The following is a 24,663-nucleotide window of genomic DNA, read 5'->3' as shown; positions in this document are numbered from 1 at the left end:
TTCTACTTCAGCGATTTCTCTCTTCTGGAAAAACCCCAATGACTCTTGCCCAGCCCTCTTTTTATTTTTATTTTATTTTATTTTATTTTATTTTATTTTATTTTATTTTATTTTATTTTATTTTTCTGGGGATGCTGGGCCCTTTTCCCATCAGCTCTTGCTGCTCACCAGCTGGGGCAGCACCGCCAGAGCCAGGCAAGGACAGAACCTGCCCCCCCAGCCAGACGTGGCCGCATTCCCCAAACAAGCAGGAACGAGACTGCAGCCGAGTGCTTTGACACATGATGGTCTGTTGTATTTTCAGTCCGCTGATACACATTCATTTACCAAATACAAACCAAGTGGAAAGGAAAGCAATCATCAGCAGAAACAAGGGTACAAAACTCAATTCCAGCAGCCTTCACAGAAGGGATAGTCAGTGTTCACAACGGCACCATTGGAAGGCAGAGACGCACGGAGACCTGCACTCACACCTGAAGTGGAAGCTCTCATTTCGGTGATTAGTTTTGCTAGAGACACGATTTAGAAAATAAACAACAATCCCAGAACTGTGACTTCTGTCACTGTTTTTCTCTTTTCCCGAGTGTCAGGAAAAAGTCAGGCAAGTTAATTATTTACATCTAGGACATTTTATGAAAACACAATTGGAGACTAAAACCAGAATAATCACAAAGGTTTGAAAATACAACAAGAGAGCAGGCAGGAAAAGAAAAAAAAAAAGAAACCCAAAGAGGACGGTTGCATTCAGTGGTCTGATACACAGTTTCAGTGTGTGTTCCACTTGGATTTACCTTAATTCTGCACATTTAACTTGATTCACCACCACGGTGTTACGCTCCTGGTTTAAACCCCAGTTTTGCAAAGCTCCTGGTTTCAGCAGGATCTCAGCTGTGCAACAGGGATTGCCCACTTCAGCACCCCAAAACGTGTGTGTGCATTCAAGTCCTGCAGCCACCCAAGAGGTGCCAGCCTCGACCACCTGCCTGCTTCGGAGGCTCTTGCTCTCCTCGCCTCGGCCTCCAGCACATCCCGCAGACTGCATCCCTCGCGCTGGGCAGGCAGAGGAGCAGCTCGGCAGCTGGCAGCTTCAAATTTGGGTCCTCCCAGTGGGCAGGAAGAGAAGGCAGAGATGTTCAGCTACAGGCCTGTTCGGACGGCTTTCCATGGTCCGTAAATGCGGCTGCTGTGCACGGATTGCAAACCCAGGGTGTCCTAGCTATGGGTGCACAGAGCAACTGCTACACTGAAATAACAGCAAAACAAGTCAGCGTTTGATTGTGCGTGGCTGTTTCCTTGGAAGGAACAAAGGTACTGGAACTCATTGTTAGCTAGGCAAAACCCACGCTGAGGTCTCCCCCGGGGACAGCACCAGGATTGCAAAATTGTTTGGTGAAACCTGATCAGAAGAACCGAAATCGGAGTGTTTGGGGTTTAATCCAGCAAAGGCGATACCAGGTCGGGTGAACTCGGTGGTGGCTGCCCTGGGTGGGAGGCAGGGTGGCTGAGCAGCACCGGCCGGCTTGGGCTGCTCGTCTTCTGGTTGCGCTGAGCACATCCACTGGGAACAGTGATGTCCTGCTGTAATGCCACCAGGCACGCCCTGTGCTCGTGCTAGCCAAAACGTAGCTGCTTGGGATAAGAGCTGACAAACGCACTCGCTAGCTTGGGGACTCTGTTAGCACATCAGTCAGCTGCAAATAAGGTCGGGCCACGCACATCCAGCACGTCCAGCAGCAGCACGCCGAGGCTGAGACCAGGAGCTGAAGCACTCGAGTTGTCTGACAAATTATTTTTAGTAAAATTCTTAACATATGATGACATTTATCCCTCAGTTTTAAACCATGCATCAAGTCCACAGTGAGACATTTATCCAGTCCAACATTTATACAACAGCATCTACATTTTAAAATATGAGAATATTTAAAAACATTAAAAACCAAGGTACGATACCGAGTGTGAGTTCTGAAGTGGCATATATTAAGGAATAAATTAAAAAAAAAAGAAGTGTTGTACTCAGGTTCAACTAGAAAATAAAGCCGAAGCCTGGGAAAACATCTCTCATTTCGTACAGTTCTAAGGAATAAACGCCACAAGAAACACGTCGTGTTTCCAGGCTTGCTAGTGCTTGAACCCACATCGCTCCTTACAGTACTGTGTGGCTGCGAGCCACCCTCTGCAGTCGGAAGGTATGAAAAGCAAAACCCCTCTGGCATTAAGGACTGACAAGTAGTGATTGTTCAGCTGCAGAAATCAACTCTCTCAAGGTGCTAAAACTCACAGGCTTCTTAATATAAGAAACAGAGCTCTTCTGGCTCTCCGAGGAGGGCTGCAGAGGACAGACAGGGTGCTGCCAGCTCTGAGCACGAGGACACGGAGCCGAGCATCCACTGGACATGGACGCAGTGCCATCAGCTGCCCAGGGCACGCAGAGCTGCACTCTGGTAACACCACCGGAGTGACGAAGCCCCAGTAGCTTGCTGCCACCTTAAAAGACAATCTAAGTATAATTTAACAATTATAAGGAACTTTGCTGATATGGGGACGGGACAATAAGAGCACTTAGAAGCTGACAGGAGCCTCGTACTGCAAGGTTCACGTGTACGGGTGGGGGGGTTGAATGCTTCCTTTTCAACTATGACTACAGACCTGTGTGACTTACGATGCTTCTGACAGGCTATAATTGTTTGAAGTTAGCAGCTTTGTTCAAACTAAACCAGTTAAAAACACATCAAGAGATAAAAGCTCTGAACAAGCGCTGATGTGAAATAACAAGACACCTTTGATCTCCGCTGATTGCAAATGGTCCAGGCATGGCATATTGCTCTGGCTCTGCAGGGCGCAACCCCAGGTTGATTTTTTTTAAGGGAAAAAAAAATCAAGGGAATGTACTTATCTGCTAGCAGCATGCCGGCCAAAAGCATCAGTCCCTCGGATCAAAGATTATCACACAAACTGCTGCCCATGCACTCCCACCAGGCTAACCAGGCCACAGATTCACCAAACAGAAAGGAATCATTCGCAATTGCATCTACAAAACACAAGCATAAAAAAGTGGGAACTGGAGGAAGTGGCTAAAACTTGGGCTGCCTGGAGGAACACTGCTGTTTGTTGCTTACACAGGCAATGCAGCATGCAGAATTACTCGGTGCCTATTTAGGTTTCTGAGGATAGAAGAGACGATCAGCTAAAATGTGGTACCAGCTGCTTTTTGAGGACAGCTGGATGACCAGAGTGATTCTTCTCCAGTTAAAAACAGGTGAGACTGGTGGCAGAATCAAAATAGAAAAAAAGAAAGTTGATTATGAACTGAACTAAATGGCAGATCAGCTGGGCTTTTGGCTAAGGAGGGCTGGGCACCCGGAGGAACACAGGCCAGACCTCACCCGAGCCCCTCTAGCGAAGGCAGTCCTTGGCTGCACACACAGCAGAGGAGCTCAGCTCCCACTTCTGCAGGTCAGGCTCCCGTTAGGCATTTCTAGCAGCCTGCTCTCGTAGTGTTTGACGTGGTGCCACTGGGGAGCGCCTCTCCCAGCACTGAACATGAAGCTGGGAGGCAGAGCTCACTGTGGGACCGAGGACAGCGCCAAGGCCCAGGGTGGCACCCACCAAGCCACGTCCTGGCCCAAGACTGTAGTGTTTTGCCCAGGGATGCCTAATGAAATTGCTGCTTGGCTACACTGTGAGGTGCAAAAAAGCTTGGAAACCAAGTTCCACCTGTATTGAGAAGACATCCTGCACAACTGGGCTCAAGATCGCGGCTGGGGTAATAACAAAGTAAATCAGAAAGGAGGTTTTGCCAAATTCTCCCTTCCCCTTGTGTTTACCAGTCTAGAAGTGATGTGTCAGCTCAGGGTGAGCACAGCTGGCCTGAGGCTTCACCCCTAGCTCCGTGGCCTTTCCCTCCTTGTGAACGGGGAGGGAAAGGAATGGAAAGACAAGCCTACCTGTGGAATGGCAAACAAATGCATGAGGAAAGGGCCCAGAGCACAGAGCCCAGCACGGCCCGTGCTGGCTTCTGAGTCTCTGTTCCCTACCGCACTCAGCGCCTCGTCCTCCTTCAGCTCCAGAGATCTACGACTTTACTTTAAAACTCGGTTCCCTCCTGAAGAAAGCCTTCAGGCACAGTTTAAACAAACCAACCTGCTGCCTTGCTGTAAAGGCCAGAAAATGCCACTGACTCCCAGCACCTTCAGCTCGCTCCACCGAGGCTGCCCTTTGCCAAGGCCCACACGGTGCCACGCGACGTGTAAGCTATGCTGATTGCTCTAGCGGTGCTAAAAAACAGTATTTCCTCCCCACCTAGAGGGGAGGAGAGACCAAAATACTGATTCTGATAAAAGATTGCTCGCGAGTTTCCATCTAAGACGTGAAATGTCTACGCTTGGCAAGCTGAGATGGTCGGACAGCCCACGGCAGCACCAGCAGCACTTGGTGGAGAGCTGCACGAGGGCTCTGGCAGCGCACGAGGCGAGGTGCGGGGCTCCGGCGAGCCGATGCACGGGTACCTGAAAGCCTGGGGAAAGCAGACGCAGCCCACGACTCCTGCGCAGCCACAGCACGATCACGGGACGTACGCAACCACAGCACACAGCTGGCAGTGGTAACAACAGCAGTTGGGATGGGGTTCCTATCCCAGGAAGTGGCCTGCATCCTTAAGGTGCTCAGAACGTGTCTTAGAAGTAACTCCTACAGACAAGAAACTTCTTTTTTTTTTTTTTTTGCCATAATTTCCAAGTCTTTCCTCTCCTCTCCTTTGCTAGTGTTGATTTGCTTGCAGTTCCTCCACCAAAATCCTTCAGAAAGGCACAGAGCTTGGTGGAGGTCTTTTTTGCCGCCCTTCACAACGAACAGCTTTCAGAAATCACGTATTGTTCATCAACTTGTCTCTAAAGAACCAGACTCAAAAACGCAAAGCAGTCTGCATCTTCTTAAGTCCACACCTCCATGGGTACCATGGACTCCTTTGTTCCGACGGAGGGCAGCAGGTACTCCTCCTCCAGGAAGCGGAAGGGGAACTGCACCAGAAACCCACGGATCTTCTTCAATTCTTCTGCTGCTTTTGCAGGATCATCACTCGCTAGTTTGGGTTTGTTGATGAAGTCACGCAGCTGGGCTAAATTATTCACCTGGTCACTGGGCAGGCATCGAAACACCTGAGCGAAACAGAAAGAAGGGACAGGTCAGTGCAGGGCACACAGATGAGAGCAACTAAAATAACAGCCTGGAGATCGAGGAGGGACGAGGTGCCTCAGTGGTACGGCTGCCATCTGTGGCATGGTTGGAGCACGCAGAGAGGAAAGCCCAGGGCTTTCTCTGATCACTGCAAAAGGTCATTAAAAACCAGCAGTAAAATTTGGTTTTCCTCCAGTTACGCTCTGGCCAGCTAGAAGTAAGGAAGTACAGCCGGGTGATGCAAGGATGCACGCAGTCCGGTTTCTTGCTCCCAGCTACAGCATTTCACTGACCCTGCTTGTTCATTTGACCGACCCCAGGAGCTGGACCTGCTGCCCTGGCCCTCCCGGCCGCGAGGGGACAAGGTGTCACCTTATCGAAGATGGTGGCGTTGCGAGCTGCCGTGGAGATCCACACCTCCTTGAAGAATCGCTCACAGACGGGATCCTGGTGGTCTGGATTGAGATCAGAGCCGCCGAGGACAACCCTGAGAAGAGAAGAGGGAGGGACTGATGCCTGCCCAAGCCAAAGCTCCGGGCACTCCCTGTCTTGAGACATGCCCAGAAAGGAAAAGCGTCCTCGGGACTTGCCAAAAGGCAGCCCCGCGTGCTCCTGGCACACCTTCCTGCTGCCACGGCCTCTCAGCCTTAACGCTGCCTGATTTTTCTCCTCTCTTTCTGTGCAGTAACTGTCCAGATGGGAAACAGGGGGAAGGGGGGGGAGGAGGAAAAGGTCTTAATGAAAAACCGACCGTGTTGTCAGCCAGATGGTTGCTCTGAGCGAACAAACTTCCATTAGGAAGAGACGCCACCACCCAAAACCGAGGCAGTGTGAAAACAGGATCTGGAGGCAAAACATCACTGTCTTGTTTATGAGCCCTCCCAGAAAAATCCCTGAGCAAAACGATGTGTAAGTCAAACTGCCGAGCCGAGGACAGAACGGCAGGAGAAAGCCCAACTCCAGGAACACAGCAGCAGAACCCCAGGCTAGATCCCGGCCTGGCGAGGCTGCAGCAGAGGCAGCAGCAGCTCCCTTGGCTTTAAAGGCTTCGGCCAGGCGTGAGCCTGAGCACGCCCCGCCTGGTGCTCATGCCCCACCTGAAGCAGCGCAGGCGCAGGGACTGGGCGAACTTCCCGGCGCTGTACTGCTCCCCGTCCATCACCGAGGGCACGGTCTCGGTGTCCTGCACGATGATGGCCATCTCGCTGTCCCGCTTGCCCAGCATGCTGCGGTCGTTGATGTTGGCAGAGCCTGGGGGTGGGGAACAACCGACGGTGACACCTCAGTGCTGTGAGAAACCCTCCTGCACACCCCTCACTGCCTCCCAGCACCCGCACCCTTCGTCTCCATGGGGGCATGGCTGTGGCTTCATTAGATACTGCCTAATTGTTAGCTAATTTTTGAGAGGAAAGAAAAGTCAGCACAACTGTTTCATGAGTATCACCTACATCACGCTGCTCAGCGCCACGGTTCAGGCTGCACAGGGCAGGAGCTCTGGCAGTAAGGGACGCCAGAGCTCACCCCGACCCGAGGGTTTCCTTGCTGGAACAGGACGTGGGGAAAGGCAAGACCACATTTTTGCAGGCTTCAGGCTAGGAAGAAGGTTAAATCACAGCCAAGACAAAGCCAACGTTTTCAAAAGCTGAGTTTCTCTGTAACTTCCCAGATGCTTTTGCTGAAGGATATCACAGCTTGCAAAGGCCTGGGTTTGGATGACAAGCTCACTGATGCACAACGGGCTCTCTGCGTAAATCCCCTGGTCTTTCGTGATGTAACGAGGGGAAGTTTCCTATTTGCATTTGGAAGGCAGGAATTTGGGGGGATTTGAGAGCTTACTCACTGACAAGGCAGTAAAGCACCGGCAGTCAGGGGCCTGGAAGCCCCTCTGCCTCTCTAGGCAGGAGCCAGCAGGTCAGTCACCCACGGAAATGACCGAACAACAAAAATGTCTGGACACGGCCTTGAACTCCGCAAGAGACCCCCAGACACCAGTCAGCCATTTGGCCTTCCCTGTGACTGAGTGTTCTCACGGGGAGTTAACACTGCCAGAAGAAACACCAGCCAAGCTCCCTCAGTGCTCTAACCTCCCGACAGCCTCTCCTCAGCTTTCTTTCCATGCACCTCCATCTCTTTTTTAGGTGGAAATGCGGTCGCACTGGCTCCCCATCACCTCACCAGATGGCACAGATATACGTGCGGTAAAAAAATTCAGCCCGCAGGCCTGGAGAACAGAAGAAAGGAGCTGTCTCAGGCCCCTGGGCCATCACACTCACAGCAGCATTGCTCCTGCTCCAGTAACAAACCCACCCGCAGGATGCTGGGCGTACCAGAGGTGTGAGCTGACCCCTGGGAGGGTAACAGAGGAGCAAACCTCACCACGGGGCATCCGAGACAAGGGCTGAGCTGCTGCTTTGAACGAGGGGAGTATCTCAACTCTTGCAAAATCTGCTGTGGGATTGTTCTCTGGCATGTTCTCAGTGCCGAGATAACAGATCGGAAAGGGTTCTGTTAAAGAAACAGACTCCAATTCTGCCTTTCTACTGCAATGTGCAATTCGGAGCTCAAGGTCTCCTGTCTTTGCTTCATGGTCTCATAATAAATATGGTAACAGAGCCACGAGGCGATAGCTAGTACTTGCTAGAACCTATTTCCCCATTCTTAGGAAACGGAGCTGATAAATGACACATGTTGTCCAAACCGTCCAAATTTCACGGCACATTCTGTTCTTTAAGGAACAGATGACAAGTCTCACAAGTCCTCCTGCTAGAGCAGGGTTTGATACAAGACAGATGGACAATATTCCCTGCGCTGGGATTCTCTGAACTGCTACGCGGGGATTTAAAGCCAGTCTAGAAAAACAAATTAAACGACAGCTTTCCAAATCCTTTTCTCCCTCCTACCTACCACCCTCCTGATGAATTTATGAGTTTGTTTTTTAACAGTTAGATGTTTCACAAGGAAGAACTCACAACACAGGAAAGCACACGGCATCGCAGCCCACGCCGGGCACGTGGCTGAGGGAAAAACCCCGGAGGACAGAGCGGTGCAAGGCCCTCCCGCAAGCGCCCCGCTCACCGATGATGACCGTGTTGTCATCAGCAATAAGCAGCTTGCTGTGAACGTAGATGAGCTCGGTGACCAGTTTTCCTTCCAACTCTGCGTATGTTCGGAGCCCACAGAATGAAATGTAGTTGATCCACTTATCTCCAACTGAGAACGAGAGAGAACAACACCAGCGGGACGTGAGGGGGGGAAGGAGAGCAGAAAAAGATCCTCGTGGTGTAAAGCCCTGCTTGAACAGGGCATAGTACTTTTAGCAACTTGTGTTACAGAAGCACGTAAGCTGGTATTGGAGGTATGTTTGTTTAAAAACAGACTTTCAAAAACACCTGTGGGCTCTCTGATCTGCTGCCCACTCTGATACACCCCTTCGGTGAGAAGTAACCCAAGTCTCCCTCGTGCAGCGTGCAAGTTCTCCCAGCTGATACGAGCACCTTCAAATAACTGGACTCTGCGACTGGTTTTCCGCAGGGTCTGCAGGAAGGAGGTTCTAAGCAGGTGTTTTGCCCATGCACAGCATGGAAAACATGTCCTGGTGTAATTGTCTGCAGTGCGGATTTACACAGAGCCCCACAACTAACGAGCATTACGGATGCCTCTTGCATTTGCGATCCCCATTTTTCACGGTGCTGCTTCCCAGCAGAGCACATCCAGGCGGGTGCCCACGTGGGGAGGAAGCAGCCAGGAAGCAGAGCTGCCATCAGGCAGCTCCGTCCTCAGCAAAACCAGGCCGGGATGTGCTGGGGCAGGGTACAGCTGCGGGCTCGCCGCTCCCAGCAGTGTGGCCCAGCTCGGGCCGTTTTCCAACTAACAGCATCCTGAGCAGCTGCAACTGCGCCGTGCTCCTCCCTGGGGTCATTCCCTCCTCCGGCTCGGGGCTGCATCCAAATCCAAGGTCTGTAAGCCAGCCAAGGCTCACACGACCTCAGGAACCTCTGCGCTGGGGTGCTGCAGAGGCTGAGACTCACCAGCCCATCACGTGCAGTGCTGCCCACCGGCGCGATGCCTCAACCCAAACCTGACCCCTCGGCTACACCAGCGTGCACCAGGACAAACAACAAGCTGTGCCCGGCCAGGAGCTGCAGCTAGGGCCTCGCTGCCCCATTTATATTTTGCAGGAGGCAGCAAGGCTTTCAGTGTGCCTCTCCCCGTCACTTGGGGTAGCAGCACTCCCGGCTGCTGCAGGTTACCCAATTCTCTAACGGGAGGATCTCAGCTACAGGCTCTGGATGCCTCTATCCAACAGCAGCAGCCTGTGAGCACACCAGAGAGGATCACAGCTCTTACCCTCTGCTTTCAGCTGGCCCAGGATCGAGTTTTCTCCTCGGCACATGGTCCTGGAAAGAAGGTAGGCAGCCGTGAGCGCCACTGTGCCTCGAGGCAACAGCATATGCTGAAGCAGAACCCAGGGAGGTAAATCGCAAACACAGATGCTTTTAAAATACCCCATGCAAGCAGAAGAAACATGGTGCTCACAGAGCACACGCTCCTTCCACACAAATGGTAACGTATCAAGGCTCACTTCCTAAAGGAGTTGGTACCATCAGCATAGGAACTGGGAAGCATTGCTGCCTTCTGAAGCAGGGCTGCTACAGGTAATGGGTCAGGAATTGGGGTTTTGTGTAGGGGTAGAGGGCAGCCTGCGATGCTGGGATGAGCAACGTGCTGTCCACATCACGGGGAAGGGACAGGGGTGTCCCCGGTGTGCCCGGCAGCGTGCGTACCTGTAGTTGAAGTGCATGATGGCCTGCAGCGCGTTGCCCCCTCCCGTCGAGATGTCGCCTTCAAAGCCAGGCAGCAGCGGGATGACCACGTACACTCGGAAGCGCTTGTTTTCCCTGAAGGGACAGTTTGGGGAAAATATTAGCTGACAACTGGTACCGCTCGGTCCCACTTTCTCTGCGTCGACTCGCTTGGTTTCTGTCCGAGGCCACTGGAGAAGCTGTAAGGGAGCAGGAAGCCAACACCCGACCCAAAGTGCCCGCTCCATGGTGGTGTTTCGGTGCCAGAAACACCGTCAGGTGTCAGGAACACCAGGGGGGTGCCGCTGGGTGCTGGCAGCGGGGCTGCACCCACAGAGGCCCCGTGGAGGCCGCCAGGTGGCGAGCAGGGCCCGCCGGGCGCTCACGCAGCCTCCAGGCCTCCGGCCCGACAACACGAGGGGAATTTTATTGCATTTCCCCAGCACTTCCCCGCAGCTGGGTGTCCCACAAGCAGGGCTTCGTTCGGCGGTGCTCCTGGGCCCAGGCGAGGCGGCTTTCCCCACACAAACGGCTGTGGGACCGCGGCTGTCTGCAGCCTTCCCCACAAAGCTGCTCGTCTGTCTAAGCCCGGGGTTTGTTAGAGAAATTAAAGATCCACACATTAAAAAAAAAAAAAAAGGGGAAGCCCAGAAAAGAACGTTATTAATTGCATCATTACAAAATATTTAGTCTAGAAGAGGAAGAAAAGTATAAGCTTGACTAAAAAAAATCTTACTGCAGCATTAAACATCTTTTACCCAGGTGGGACTCTCCAAGCACAAGCACCAAAGAGTGCAACCTCTGAGACTCCAGAGAGCAGCTCCGAGAAAGCAGGCCCCACAGAGCCCTGCACAGCTACCACATGGAAAAAATGCTCATTGCACGGCACAGCAGCACGTGAGAGGTAAAAGAAAGGAGTTTAGGGAGCTTTTTGTGCATCAGCCCAGCAAGACCAGGACACAGTTTTAGACTACAACATAAACATATCTTAAAGACAGGCTCCAGAGGAGCAACCTTAAGCAAGGCTGCCCAGGATCAAAGTGAAGACAAGCTGCTATCTGTGGTATTCACTTCAGCACGGGGTTAGGCATTCTCATGCACCAGGAGTGCCTAACACGCGGCTGGGTTTGGTCCATCCAGGAACAAGCTGCAGTCCCCTTGCAGTGGCTGCAGGTTGTAAATATCCTCCAGCACTTACCAAAAAATAAGGTTCCAACAACAGCTGAACCCTGCAGTAAAACCCTCGACATGTGTTTGCTTCCCCAGTTTAAAAGCAATCCTCTCTACAGATAACTTAAAGAAGTGGCACATCCCACACGTCCCCGTTCAACCTCCTCACCCACTAACTTGCCCTACCATGCAATCCACGGCCAGTTTGCTCTGCAGCAAGGTGTGACCTTTGCAAAGCACGAAGGCCTTGCTTTTCAAACAAGTTACATCGCTCAAGACACATGTATGTGCATCAGGGTAAGGCAAAACCCAAAAGCTTCCTGGTAGCACGGTAGCACAGAAACCACCGAAGAATCTCTCTGCTGCAAAAGCAAGTCGATGTCTGCCCACACGGGTTGTGTGTTGGAAAAACGATCGTAGTGTGGTGTCCACTATGATGTTATTTTGAACCACACTGCAGAAATGCATCCGGCAGGCTTCCACTGTGTTGTTAAGAAGAGGTTACCTGTGTGCTTTAAGAATCCTCTGAGCAATCGCATCGCCAACCTTGTTCCAGACAACTTTGTCATCAGCACAGCTAATAAAGAACTGGTTCTGCAGGAAAAGCAAGCAAAACTACTGTCAGATAATGCCAGAGGTGCACAAAATTAATATTTGCATACTTTCAGACAAAGAGCAAGCAAAGATAGCTGTGTGTTGTCTGAACAGATGATTTTTTTTTAATTAGATGATGTGTGTGTCTGTGCTTGCTTGGGGAATGAATTGGTCCTTATTGATCACTCTGTTCAGAGAATTCATATAAAGAGCAACCTAACGATAGCTTAATAAAAAAATAAGAAAAGAGGACAATCAGTGTCTCTGGGCAGCCAAGGCTGAGAGTCTCTCCAGCACAGGAGGCTCCTGCAGCTGCAGGGATGCAGGAGCAGCCCCATGTGTGGGGGCTTGGGCATGCACAGGGGCCATGGATGAGGCAGGACGACTGCTGCACAGGCCACAGAAGTTGCTGGCAGCTTTGCGAAGAGGTTTGTGAAGGAGAGGTGTGCTGCCAGGGTACGTATGCATCAGCTTTGTCTGAAGTTGGTGGAAACACTCCCCAAAATTCAGAGCACATTCTGTATTACTATCCACAGGGCTCACAATTCAGAGAAGACCAACCCTCAAAAGAAGTACCACTCTCCTGGTGCCTGCAAGCCCTGCTCAGCGCGTCAGGCTGCTGCTGCTTTCCCCCATTTCCACTCACCTCTATGTAGATGTAGTGCTTGCTGTTCTCGATCACGCTGATGTAAGCGTTGTGGATGGACTCCTCGTGGTATTTAATGCCAGCCGACCAGTCAGCAGCAGAGCGGATCACCTGCACAGCAAGAGACCAACACCTTCGCCTCAGCCCCAGCCAGGACAGGGCAGCATTGCAACTGAATTACATCACAGGCACTGCTGCCTCTCAGGATCTCACTAAACAAAGCAAAATGTGCGACATTGACCATTTTTACTGCATTTGTAATACGTGAAAAGGAAGCTTAAAAATAGAATTAATGCTTAATGATGTTTTGATAGAAACAGAGGTGCCCTGTCATGTTGCTGCTTTACTCCCCTCTCCCAACAAAGCAGCTCTGCACGAATTAGAACTAGGCCAGAAGACCTGCTCCTGCTTAAGGTCTTACAAGAAGCTCTTTTTAAAACCATCTGAATTTCCAGGTTTAGGGGTGCACATCTACTCGGTGACCTCTCTTCTTCAGCTGGTTTTAAAGCTGAGGTCTCCAGCCGGGTCAATGCCTTTTCCTACCATAATAATTCCTAATAATACCGCATACAATTATTCAGCCAGCCTGATCATGCCGACCACATCTTTGTTGTGTGCACCTGAGGCCATTTATTTCCCCAACCAAATTCTTGCAACACTTGGCGACAATACGACTCTGACCACTCATTGTCCAGCTGCCCAAACTCATTTATTTATTCGTGCTGGAAATCCACTTCGAAAGCGGATGCTGCAAGGTCCCAGGGCACGTTCTCCTCCTGCAATAACACCACCCCAACGTGTGCCAGCTCGTTTGCTCGTGCCCTCGGCCACGTTCAGCCCCTGCCCCACAGCTGCCTCCTGCTCAGCCCGACCAGCAGCAGCGAGGGCATGCCCTGAGCCACGGTCTCCAAGATGAAAGCGTAGTTTTTAATTACATGTCAGTAGTGTTCAGGGAAAATAATTAGTCTTGATTAGCCTCAGTCTTTAAATGTTGTCAAGATAAAAGCAGGGGAACAATAGCCTTAAAATACCGTGGAACAGCCATTAGGGCAGCCCAGCAGCTCAGTCATACGCAGGACAAGATCCGAACAGTGAGGACCTGTGAAATGTGTGTCAGTATGTGAACAAAATGTCCTTTTTTGGGGCTCAGCCTCATTTTTTCCTGAAAATCCCTCCAGTGGATTTCTTTTCCTTCCCCATGTCCAGCTCCAGCTTTGGGTTTGCTCTGTTTGACACCTTTGCCTGGAGCCCTGCTGTTACTTTGTGGTCTCCCTCCACCACCACAGCTGTGCTGCAGGCTGGAGCCCAGCTGAAGCTAATTCATTTCCCTAACAGCCGGGGCAGTGACCCAGCGGGGAAGGCTGGGCACAGCAGAGTCAGTGCATCTCTCACTCCTGGAGACCCGTCCTTTCCTAAGGGAGAGCTTTAAGTGAACTGCTTTAAACCTGCACTGCTTTGCTCAGGAGAAAGCATCGTGAGCTACTCACAGCCCTGCCACCGAGAGCTCCATTCTCCTTCCTCTCCTCTCACTGACGTCTCGCACAGCAGTGCCAAGTGCTGTGCCGGATTTGTCATCTCCAGCTCCTCTAACTGACACAAGAGCAATAAATTTTCAGCTTGCTCTGGGCTAATGCATAAATCCTGGACAATGCAAGACTTCAAAGAGGTGTGGTGGGCTTTGGTCACGGACAGGGCACTAAATCCTCACTGCATTTACATCATGAGCTGGATATTGCCTCACCACGCCACGTCTTTGCAGCGCTATCTTTGGCTGATAACTGCAAGGGCTGGAATGGAAATCGAGAAGGGAACAAACCGGCACTGCCTTTGGCAGCTGGCTTCTTGAGTCTTGCAAAACCCGTGTGCAATCGCGGCGCTATTGTGAGCAAAGCCCCAAAGTTCAGACACGAGGGGATGAGGTGCTCAGCCCCTCTGCCCACACGGGAGCCCTGCCAGCACCGATCCTGCTCGCCCTGCCTTCTGAAAACCCTCCCTAAAATGCACTTTCCTGCTCCTCTCTGCAAAGGAGAGCAAAGCCAGATGGCACAAGGAGGTCAGAGCCTGTCGATGACAGGTCGGTGGCGCAGCTCAGCAGTACCAGTGCAATCCCCACAGATCCTTTGTGTTCCCTCTGCCTCTGATCTGCCCACAATTGAAGACAGATTTGCAGACAGGCTCAGAAACAAGAAAACCCTCAGCCAGATATTCCACAGGCGCCCCACACCCAGGGACACTGCGGGCAGTAACTTCTGGTCTGACACTTGCCTGTACAGCCCCTACCCAGCACCAAGGCAGAGAGAACGTGGGCTTGGCTGGCGTCTGAACGAAGGATTCAATATCAGGACCCTGAGGGGCCTCTAAAAGCTGCAACGGGGCATAAATTAGAAATGAGCAAGGTAGTTTCAAATTAATAATTCACAAGACAAACCCGCTCTCTTTTCTCTATTTGCAGCATCACCGAGAGCAGCCCGTAATTTCCTGGAACTGCCAGTCACTCGCCGTGCCCCAAAACGTCGCGGCGAGGATGTGCAGTGCCAGGCAGCACCCAGGGCAGGCAGCAGTCCCTGTGTCAGCACCAGGGGCTCGATGCACGTCTCCTCCTCCTCCACCACGGGCTGATGCACTCAGCCAGCAGCGCTGCGGCATGGGGCCCAAGGAAAGGCAGACCTGGGGCTGTGCTCAGGGTGGGTTCTCCTCTGGGAACTGCTTTGCGATCAGTAGGGTCTAACTTTGGGGCCCATCATTTAAAAGTTGAGGCTTATCTTGAGGTTCAAGTGTGTGCTCTGGGGAAACAAGCCCCCTTGCTTCCATGAGAGCCAAGTTCCCAAAGAAGCCGGTGTCACGGACACAGCCGGGGAGGTACTGCAGCCACATGATGATGCCCGGAGCGAGACCATTTCCCAACAAGCTGCAAACATTGCTTTGGTGTTTGATGTAAAATGCTCAAACCCGTTTGCATGAGACAAGGCTGACACACTCCCGTGCTGGCCACCCCTCACACCACGTGGCGAGGCACAGACAATGCCCTGGCAGCCCACAGCCTCGGAAAAATGCGTCTTGTTCCACCAAGCTTCCCCAAGCGCTGCTGTCATCTGGGTGGACCACTCCTTACGAACAGCAGAGGCATGTGTTTTTCCTGGTTTTGGTCTGAGCCATTTTATTTCATGCAGAGGCACCCCACTGCCTTGCTGCTTCAGCATAACTGTTTTGGCTTTCTGTCCCTCAACGAGTTTCTGTTGGTTAACGCTTGTATTCAATATTTGCACCAAAACACAGCTAATAGCTCTTAAATATAGCTCTTTGCTCCTGACTGTAAGGAACTGTCAGAAATGAGACTGGACTGAGTGTGCAGAGCACCCACAGGACTTAGGGGCTACATAACAGAATGCAGATGAAGTTCAACACAGAAAGCAAAAGCCATGAGACTCCTCTTAATCCTGGGCTTTAACTGACCACCAGCCACCAGGACAAGGCATTGGGGGCCTGGCAGATATATCTGAGAAAATTTAGGACAAATACTCAGTGGCCAGCCCTGACCCACCAACCCACCCAGAACACAAAACCAAACGTGGCCATTAGAAGAAGAGCAGCAGAAAACAAACCAGAAAACTACACAGCTCTAAAAGTCATGGTGCTTCCAAAACTTGAGTACCACATGCTGTTTGGCCCTCTTATCCCCAAAGACAGAGGCATGAATTAACACCTCTCTTTTTAAAGAGTCGTGTTATTTTATCATAACTGAGGACGTGACCACCTATGCTGTGAGCTAAATTAAGCAGGAGTTTTTCATTTTATAATTTTAAGTTCATTTTATAATTTTAAGTGGTGACACCTCCTTCTGGAAAGACGGATAGAGCTCTCCTAGGGGGAGATGAGCAGGAGACCATCAGCACCCACCTGGACGGTGGCATGAACAGCCTCAGGCACCTGGTACTTCAACTCGTTGGCAGTTTGCTGAGTCTTTGGCAACAGGAACGGGTAGGACAGGGATCGGTATTTGGGCTTCATGATCTGCCGGGGGGGAAAAAGAAAAGAAAAACTCCTTGAAGAGATCGAAGCACAGCAGAGTAACACACAAGACAAAGCAAGCATGCCTGTGGAGGTGGACAAGGCACGTGCCGTGCTGCCAGCAGCGATGCCCCCTCCCCACCTTGGTGAAGTTCCAGCGCTGGATGAAGTGCCGGGCCACGTCGCGCGCCGCTTTGCCATGCACCACGGAGGAGATGTCGTGCCAGGGCATCCTGGGGGTGGTGTATCTGTCAATGAAGTCTGCGGGACAGGAAAACACATCGGGATCTCTTCAGACAAAGGGCATGAACAGGGAAAACTGCAGCATCTCCTTCCTCAAACTCAAGCCCTCTGGGACAGGGCACCAGGGGCTGTGCAGATTGATCTGGAGGCACCGTGCAGTCACCCACAGGCACGTCCAGGGACCATAAGAGCAGAGCTGGCCCTTTCCATGGGAGCTTTGCTGCTGCTTCCCAGCAGCCAAACCCAAACGGTCTCATCACTTCCAGAGGCACTTACCAGCAAAAGGTTTGTCAAGCTGAACCCAGTCTTTAAAGACGAAGTTGCAGTAGTCTTTGCCGTGCCAGAACCTGGTTTCCCCGAGCAGCTCGCCAACGCCCGTCTTCAAGCTGCGGATGGATCCTTTATCTGCCATGGGCAAACAAAACAGAAACACACGCTCCAAAGTCATGGCTGTCCCTCGCCCAGCACTGGTGACAGACCCACAGAAAAGCACCGGTGGGACCCAGTCAGCTGAGGCCATTTTCTCCCTAGTCTTTCTGTTGCTTTTAGAGATGCATTTTAGTGTTTCTTCTTCCATTTAAATATTTGTTATACGATCAGGACAGGCTGTATATATCTGAGTTTGCTATGGAACCAAAATGCTGAATTCTCTCTACACTGGACCTAAAAATTACCCCATAATTATCTGTCTTTCCACCTAAATGTTACCGTGGGGGAGTCCACGCACAGCTGTGACTGACCTTAGTGGCTCTGCATACAATAATGTCATGAATATCAACTACCTAATCTGTTTTACAACGTTAACTCCAACTTTTCTGCTAGATGGTTTATGAGTTTGACTCCACAGTGGGGTGTAGCTGTCACCTAACGCATCAGACACTGCTGCCACAATTCCACAGTACCATGCCCATCGCAGAAGTCTTCTCCCCACCCACCCCCATCACCAGTAACCACAGCAAACCCCTTTCGGCATGCAGCAAGCCCGGGGTGCACAAAGCGAGCCCTGCCAGCGCTGTCACAACTACTGGAGAGCTGAGCGGAGCCATGCCAGGAAGGCCATGCAGCAGGCAAGCACCACGGCCACTGCGGGAAGCACGAGTGCAGTGAGAGTCCAGGTGGAGCTGGGGAATCGCTGCCCCTGCGCGCTCCGATGGGATGGATGGGGCATGCTGCCGAGGCAAGGTGTGCTTCACGTCCTGAGCTTCGCTGACTGCTCTTCGACTGGTGAATGAGCATGAGGTGACCGCAGTGGGGACTGCACTCCGCTTCCAGGGGAAGCAAAGGCGTCTGTTCCTTGCTACGTGCCGCTGCCTTGTGATAACCATTTGATAATTGGCAGCTCAGGCCTTACAGGGAGATATTAAGAGGAAAACGTTGAAGAGCTGCTCCTCATTCTGTACTGAAACTCAACAGTGTCTGGATGGGGTACTGCATTTGGAAAGCCCTTTAACAGCACCTTTTGTCATCAGTCCAGAGACCAGAGATCAGAACAGCTCAGTGTTCCTGACTACACAACTCCTTTCTCAACGAAGGATGCTTTCACTGGCTTCAGTAAGAGCCAGAACAGGGGCTCAAGTCTTCTTCATCCAAGCATAGGTCTGGCAGCTGCCACCTTGCTGCTTCCTCTCTCTGGGTTTGCCCTCCTGCATTAGGCTCACTTGGAAATATCCAGTGCAGAAGTTCCCAATTCCAGTAACAAGCCCCTTCCTTTATGGGAAGAGAGCTGCTGAAAAAATCATATTCCAGAATCAGAGCTAATTTCTCAGCTGTTCTCTGATATTGTTGCAACCTTTAAAAATTATTTATTTTAAATGATTTTTTTTTTTTTTGTATTATGCTGCAGGTTTTTAAGCACCTGGAGAAGACATTTCTGTGAGGATGTCCTTGGAGGGGTGATGAGGACGAGAACATCAAGCAGCACAGCCTGATCCTGGCACCCAACCTAACTCTCACCGTAGCTACAATGCAGAAACATCAGCAGCTAAAGCCTGAAGGGGGCTGCACCTCTGCCTTCCTCCACTTACCCTCCTGAGGCTCAGTGAGCCCCTGTTTGGACTCAGTGTGGTGATGGAACATTCTCAGGTGGGGCTTTAAACTCTGGATTAAATTCGGTTGACTCCTAGGGGGGTTACAGTAACCTGCAGAAAGTCAAGATGCTCTATTTATGGCATAAATGCACATCCACTTCTGCTACACCGCGTCCTGCTCCTGCCTTATGACACCTTGCATGACAGAAGTCCAAATGAGCTGTCAGTTTGCTGAAAGTACAAGTGACAACATGCAAAGAACCAAGTTCAAGACCCAGCTGGTTTTAAACCGAACACACAGCAATGACTTTGCTACCTCGGTATACATCCTGAGCAACCAAACAACCCTGTGACCAACCCAAACTGGGCTCCAGCAAAGCCTCCTCCAGCCAGGGGAAGGAGAAAGCACTGCTGGGAGTGACGAAAACTCAGATGAGTTCCCACCTGGAGCATTTACAGCTTCAAGAGTGAACGACTTCCAGCAACAGATTTCAGGAAGAACTCCATGAGGGAATGAACGTCACTCTGACCCTTCTCATTTTAGCTTTGAAATGACATCCACTTTTTATGTGGGGAATTAAAAGCTGCATTCAAACATTCAATGGTTGAATAGTCTCTCATCTCTATCAAGTGGGTAAATTGGGAATAATTTAAGTGAATGATTTAAACCTAAGTAACCCTAGCCAACGAGAGGGGATAATCATACTCAGAAAATGCTTCAGTTTTCATAATAAATACAAACTTGAAAACAAAAGACTCAATTCTCCCTTGCAGGGACAAAAATCTTCCAGCATTACAAACGTTAGGTATCACGCACACCGCATCCCGTCACCTGGCAGCTCATGACAACTGCTAGATGCAAATCCACCTAAAACTTTTTTTTGTATATTTTGCAGTGACACGAATTTACATATTGACTAAACACAGTTATTATTCTGATAGCTAAAGAATTCACCAGCTTTTCTTCTTTACAAAGAACATATTACCCTAGAAATTATGTGAGTCTGCACGTACGCCCACCCACCCACCTCCGCACACGCTTTATATATGTCGTTTGGGTAAAGCTGAGATGAAAAACAGCACTTACTTGATTCACTGTCTATGCTGCTGACGCTATCAGCGTGGTGCATGCCATGCTTGTGGAGATGCTTGTAAATACTGAACCTTGAGAACTTCTTGGATTTTCCTATCCCCTTCATTCTTGACGAGTCTGGGACATCATCAGCATTCCTCAGGAACAAACGGCTTTCTGGGGACGGGGCTTGGGACTGCAGGGCGATGTGTTCAGACGACTCCGCTGTGGACTTAAAAGACACAGGACGTTGCTGCAGGTGATGCACAAGCACATTCTCTTTAAGTGCAGGTCATCATTCATATAAATGCTCAGAAACAGCCATCAGCCAAATTTTGCTCTGTGGCAAAATCTGTTGTGGTGGGAGCCTTTGGAGGAGAGGGTCTGTACAAGGAGCCACCGAGCAGGAAAACCCAGTGATACTGGCAGTGTATTCCTCAATCAATTGCCCATAAACTTACTCAGGTTACTACTCCCTTTGTAATTCTCACACACTGAGACCTCTTTATTTATGTTTTTTTTTAGGAGAGATTTGGTTACATAAATACCCAGATCAGCAGAAAAGCTCAACAAGTGAGGCAAATGCTGAGGGCCCCAGCGTCCCAAAGTTCAGAGCACGCTGAGTGCCTACAGTACATTTTTAGCGAGGCTTTACTAAGAGCACAGCCTCCAAATTGTGAGTGCTGCTCCAAGCTCCACAGGAAACCCAGCCCTAGCTGCGTTTCTTATCTCCATGCCCTAGCAGGGGCCGGGCAGGACCTACCCCGAGGAGTCATTCGGTGCTCAGACACTCCCTTCTTCCCACGGCTACTCCTCCTTCATCCTCCCCAACCCAGCCGTGCTCTTTGAAGCAGACGCAGCGTGCTCATCCCCACCAGCAGCCCTTTGTCAGGCAGGTGTCAGCACAGCCTCGGGCTGGAGGCAGCTCACTTACTGCCAGGTTGGCCGTCGACACCGACTTCACCGCCCCCATCCTCTTGACGCTGCCCACGTCGGTCAGGCGGTGCTCGTCGTCGTCCCAGCGGCCGTACGCCAGGTCGATGCCGCCCACGAACGCCACCGACTGGTCGACGATGACGAGCTTCTCGTGGTGGGCCCAGAGGTACACGGAGGAGGACACGTGGTCCGGGTGTCTCATCACCTGCGGACAGGAGCAGCACCCATGCTCAGCGCCACGGCCCAGCTGCGCCTCCTGCCAGAGCGCTGCCCCGCGTGTTCGGCTGCTCAGGGCAGCAGGAGAGCACTGGACATTTGAGAGGAGCATCCACACAGGCTGCTGGGAATCCTAAATGGGGTATCCCCCTGCAGCAACGCTTAGTGCTGTTGGGATAGGTCACATTTACAGCAGCATCGCTGCGTTCGTAAAAGCATCGTTGTCAAGAAATGTGTTTCTACAAGTAACAGAATGCTCTTGGCACAGCCGTAAGAGCTGAGCTTCCAAATACAGAACCTGATAGGAAAGAAAACAACATATTGGTGATCTGACTCACTTCTTTGGTTGTTGCTGCTACACAAGAGAAATGAGAAGTCGCTTTTTTTTTTTTTTTTTAAATCAGCACGTTGTTTGACATTTGTTTATGACATTCTTTTGACATTTGTTTATGATGAAGCCACTTCTCTATCTAAGCATGCAGTACGTAGCTTTATTTTTAATGCCAGCAGAGAACCATCAGACTGACATCCTGCAGAAGGCACTGTGTGGTTCACCTGCCTGCTCCCAAAGCTGCCGGGCAGCCAGCACTGCCCTCCCTGCAACACTTTCCTGTTTGGCTGTGAAGATGATGGCGAGTTAAAGCTTTGCTGTGACAACCGACCAAGTGATAATCAATCGATTATTTTAGCAGTTTGTTCATCACCCTTGTGCGTAATATATCTTATTACAACGTATATGTCTCTAATTTAAAGGCATGGGACCCAGCCTTAGCTGCTGGCTCATGTGCCAGTTTGTTTTCTGCTCGGTGGCAGAGCAGCAGCGTGACAGCACATAGCAGGGCAATGATGGGCATTTATGACAGCAGTGTAAACACCCCGTGTTGACTCTCGTCATCTATGCACAAACAGGAGTGCTGATGAGGCAACATTCTCACATCATCATTTTCCATTTAATGTAACCCCATAAACCCGTCCTATGAAATCAGTTTCTCACGAATTACGTGAACAGCTGCCTTGGCACTTGTAAACTAAGCAGTTTTATGTTCAATTATAACCCAAAGAAACGAAGTTGCCATGCTCAGACGTGGTAATCATGGTACGGGTATGTCTTGACAGCCTGTAACGGTGGGAACCTCTGCTCATCCAATTCACACCCAAACTAGCTGCGAAGCGCAGTCGGACGCTGATGTCCCGCACACAGCGCCGGGCATGCAGTTACCTTGATGTTTGGGTGGAGATGCATGAGCGTCCGCTTGCTGTACTCGCTGTTGATCCCCAGGGCAAGCTCCACCTCCTTGTACAGCATGACAAAAATCTTCACTCCCTGTTGCTGTTGGAAATAAAGAAGACACACGGGCATGCAGATATTTCAGCGGCACAGCCCATTTCCCAGGTGAGGAAAGGCAGAGGCAGTAGGCACGCTGCTCCTGCAGGCAGCAAGGCAGGCCGAGGTCACTCACTGCTGCTTGCATTCCTGCAGATCCACCCCGAGAGCCCAAGGCAGGCAGGGGCCTGCACGGCTCGGGAAAGGCGCTCAGCCTCCAGAGGAGGGCTCAGCACTGACTCATGTGCAGGGCTGAGCCACGCCAAAGCCTCCCAATCGCTTTTGCTTACAGCAGCTACTTTTAACCGCCCTTTGAGGCAAAATTTGGCAAACGTGATTCACGCCACGTATTGCAGGTACCCACTGACCTCCAATTTTCCGCTGCTTCGTGCTGCCCTGAGGTTTGCCCGCAGTTAGCAGCGCACGCGGGGCGCTAGCAGCACGGCATCCCACGGACATCGCTCTCCCAAAGGAGATGCAGCCGAGGGGATGCCAGTGATTGAGCTCTTTCTGCTGGCAGGGCTGAGCAAGTTCCTGGAATATAGCAAGCAGGACTCAAAGGCTGGTGCTTTTTGCGACTCTGATGGGATCCGCGTGAGGGTTTCTAAGGACGCAGCTATGCTGAAGCACGGGCAGAGCTGCCAAGTACTTCCCAGCCCTCGGCAGATGGTGGTCACACGCTGGGACAACTTCACCTGCGATAAAGCAGGAGAGCTTCAAACCTTGGAGTCTGCCAGTTTGAACTAAGGGTCAAACCTTTCCACAGCCTTTTAAGTTCCTATTCCCACAAAGCTGCTCCTGAGAGCTTGGGCAGTCTCCAAAGTGCGGCTGATATTCTGCTGTCCAGGGAGCACCACATATGCATAAAAGACAGACAGCCTCATCCCTGCCTAGACAGCAGCCTGCCGACCGCCCTGCTGAATCAAAAGGAGCAGGTAAGCATTTCCAGGAGCTAAGCTTGAGACACTCCTGACTCTTACAAGGTATTTATAGCCACAGGAAAAGCCACGTTGACACGACGAACAAAGCCAAATTCTTCCAGCGAGCGTGCCCCGTGGCCACATTTCATTTGCCAAAAAATAAGTCTACTTCCAAATCAGCTCATGTCAGGCACAAACCCCTCTGTTTTTCTAGGAACAGGGGGTGGGTGAGGCCTGGAAGGATGACTGGGTGGGGAGGGGAGGGAGTCAAGGACTATTTGAGCACGTCCACCTGGACTCCTGCCCTTTTACACAGCAACATTCAAGAATCTTCCTGGCTCTGCCTCCCTTTCTGACTCACTGCTCTTGTGGGGCAAACTACCAGCTCCAGCAGCAGTCTGACCACGGGCTGGGTGAGCAGCAGAAATGCTCACAGACAGCTCACACTGATCTTTTCTGCCTGGCTCATTCGGCTCCATAAAACGTGTCCTTTGCAGTCTCCATCCAGATGTGCTCTTTGAAAGCAGAGCACAGCCAACAACAAATAAGAAATGATAATGGGAGTTAAAAAAATAAAGAAGTAAGCAACCACAGTTAAACCTGGTTTTATTTTTCTCCCCGTGTCTCCAAGTGCTCCACAAAAAAGGGGTGTGAGCACACAGAGCTTTGCACAGCAACCCTTAGAGGGAGTGCCAGGAAAGGCACCAGGTCAGCAGCAGGTCTGAACTGATCTACCCAGGAAGAACAGCAGAGGACAAATAAAAGCAGAGCAACAAAAAAAGAATTATTTGTCTTATCAAGAATTCCAGTTTATACAAGCCTTTGCTTACTGTACACAAGCATGCATTAAGTAGGATAACAGCAGTGCAAATAGCAGGCTCTGAGTCATTTTTATCACCTCCTCCCTTAGAAGCTCAACACCACCATCCAGCTCTGGGGACCGTGATGCCATTTGTGTCTGTACACTTTTTTGCAAAACAGCATTCATCCTAATCAAGCCATGTGCTTTGCTGAAGCCCCTTCCTGACATCCCCTCTCCAGAGCAGTGCACCAAGACCCTCAAGGCCAGAGCTGCCACATGAGAAGGGGCAGGTAGGGCAGGCACAGCCAATCCTCCTCCTTGTAGCAGCCACAAGAGCGAGGAGAGTATCAAAAGGGGTGGGTAGGAACAAAGAAAAGCAGGAGAGACACTGGTTATATGGCAGCCAGTGTAAGGAAGCAGTGCTTTACTACAGCGAGGAGCGGTGGGAGAACAGTGATGATGTCTGTGCTTCGGTGTTTAGGTGTAGCAAGGACCTATGCAGCGTATCAAGTAAGGAAACCAGATGAGAAGGATGCAGGGAGTTAGCACGAGCTTCTGGACGTTACTGGGTGACTTTGGCTAATGACACCCTCCTGCTCTTGGAAGGCTGCTGGGATCTCCCAGCTTCAGCTCGGAGAGCAGCAGCACGCTCAGTAAATACCCTGTGTTGACACACAGGACCTGCACAGCTCCGCAATGTGCAAACCACCTACCAAGAACCACCAGGGAGT

General features: G+C 51.1%; 1 protein-coding gene across 1 annotated transcript in view; it reads right to left on the bottom strand.

Moving 5' to 3' along the window:
- Positions 1 to 304: 304 nt before the first annotated feature.
- The window catches only part of PLD1 (phospholipase D1), a 48,836-nt gene continuing 24,477 nt past the window's right edge, over positions 305 to 24,663 (bottom strand). The window contains exons 13-27 of the mRNA XM_084291777.1: positions 22,106 to 22,216; positions 20,669 to 20,875; positions 19,750 to 19,966; positions 18,660 to 18,773; positions 16,912 to 17,040; positions 16,535 to 16,653; positions 16,282 to 16,395; positions 12,385 to 12,495; positions 11,650 to 11,738; positions 9,957 to 10,070; positions 9,520 to 9,569; positions 8,248 to 8,382; positions 6,270 to 6,423; positions 5,545 to 5,659; positions 305 to 5,153 (exon numbers count right to left, since the gene is read on the bottom strand). Of these exons, the coding sequence (XP_084147903.1) occupies positions 4,929 to 5,153; positions 5,545 to 5,659; positions 6,270 to 6,423; positions 8,248 to 8,382; positions 9,520 to 9,569; positions 9,957 to 10,070; positions 11,650 to 11,738; positions 12,385 to 12,495; positions 16,282 to 16,395; positions 16,535 to 16,653; positions 16,912 to 17,040; positions 18,660 to 18,773; positions 19,750 to 19,966; positions 20,669 to 20,875; positions 22,106 to 22,216 (2,004 nt within the window). The 3' untranslated portion in view covers positions 305 to 4,928. The remainder of the gene's footprint in view (positions 5,154 to 5,544; positions 5,660 to 6,269; positions 6,424 to 8,247; positions 8,383 to 9,519; positions 9,570 to 9,956; positions 10,071 to 11,649; positions 11,739 to 12,384; positions 12,496 to 16,281; positions 16,396 to 16,534; positions 16,654 to 16,911; positions 17,041 to 18,659; positions 18,774 to 19,749; positions 19,967 to 20,668; positions 20,876 to 22,105; positions 22,217 to 24,663) is intronic.

This window comes from Netta rufina (genome assembly GCF_964035555.1).
Source record: "Netta rufina genome assembly, chromosome: 9".
Classification (NCBI taxonomy): Eukaryota; Metazoa; Chordata; class Aves; order Anseriformes; family Anatidae; genus Netta; species Netta rufina.
This window is presented reverse-complemented; position numbering and strand designations above follow the sequence as displayed.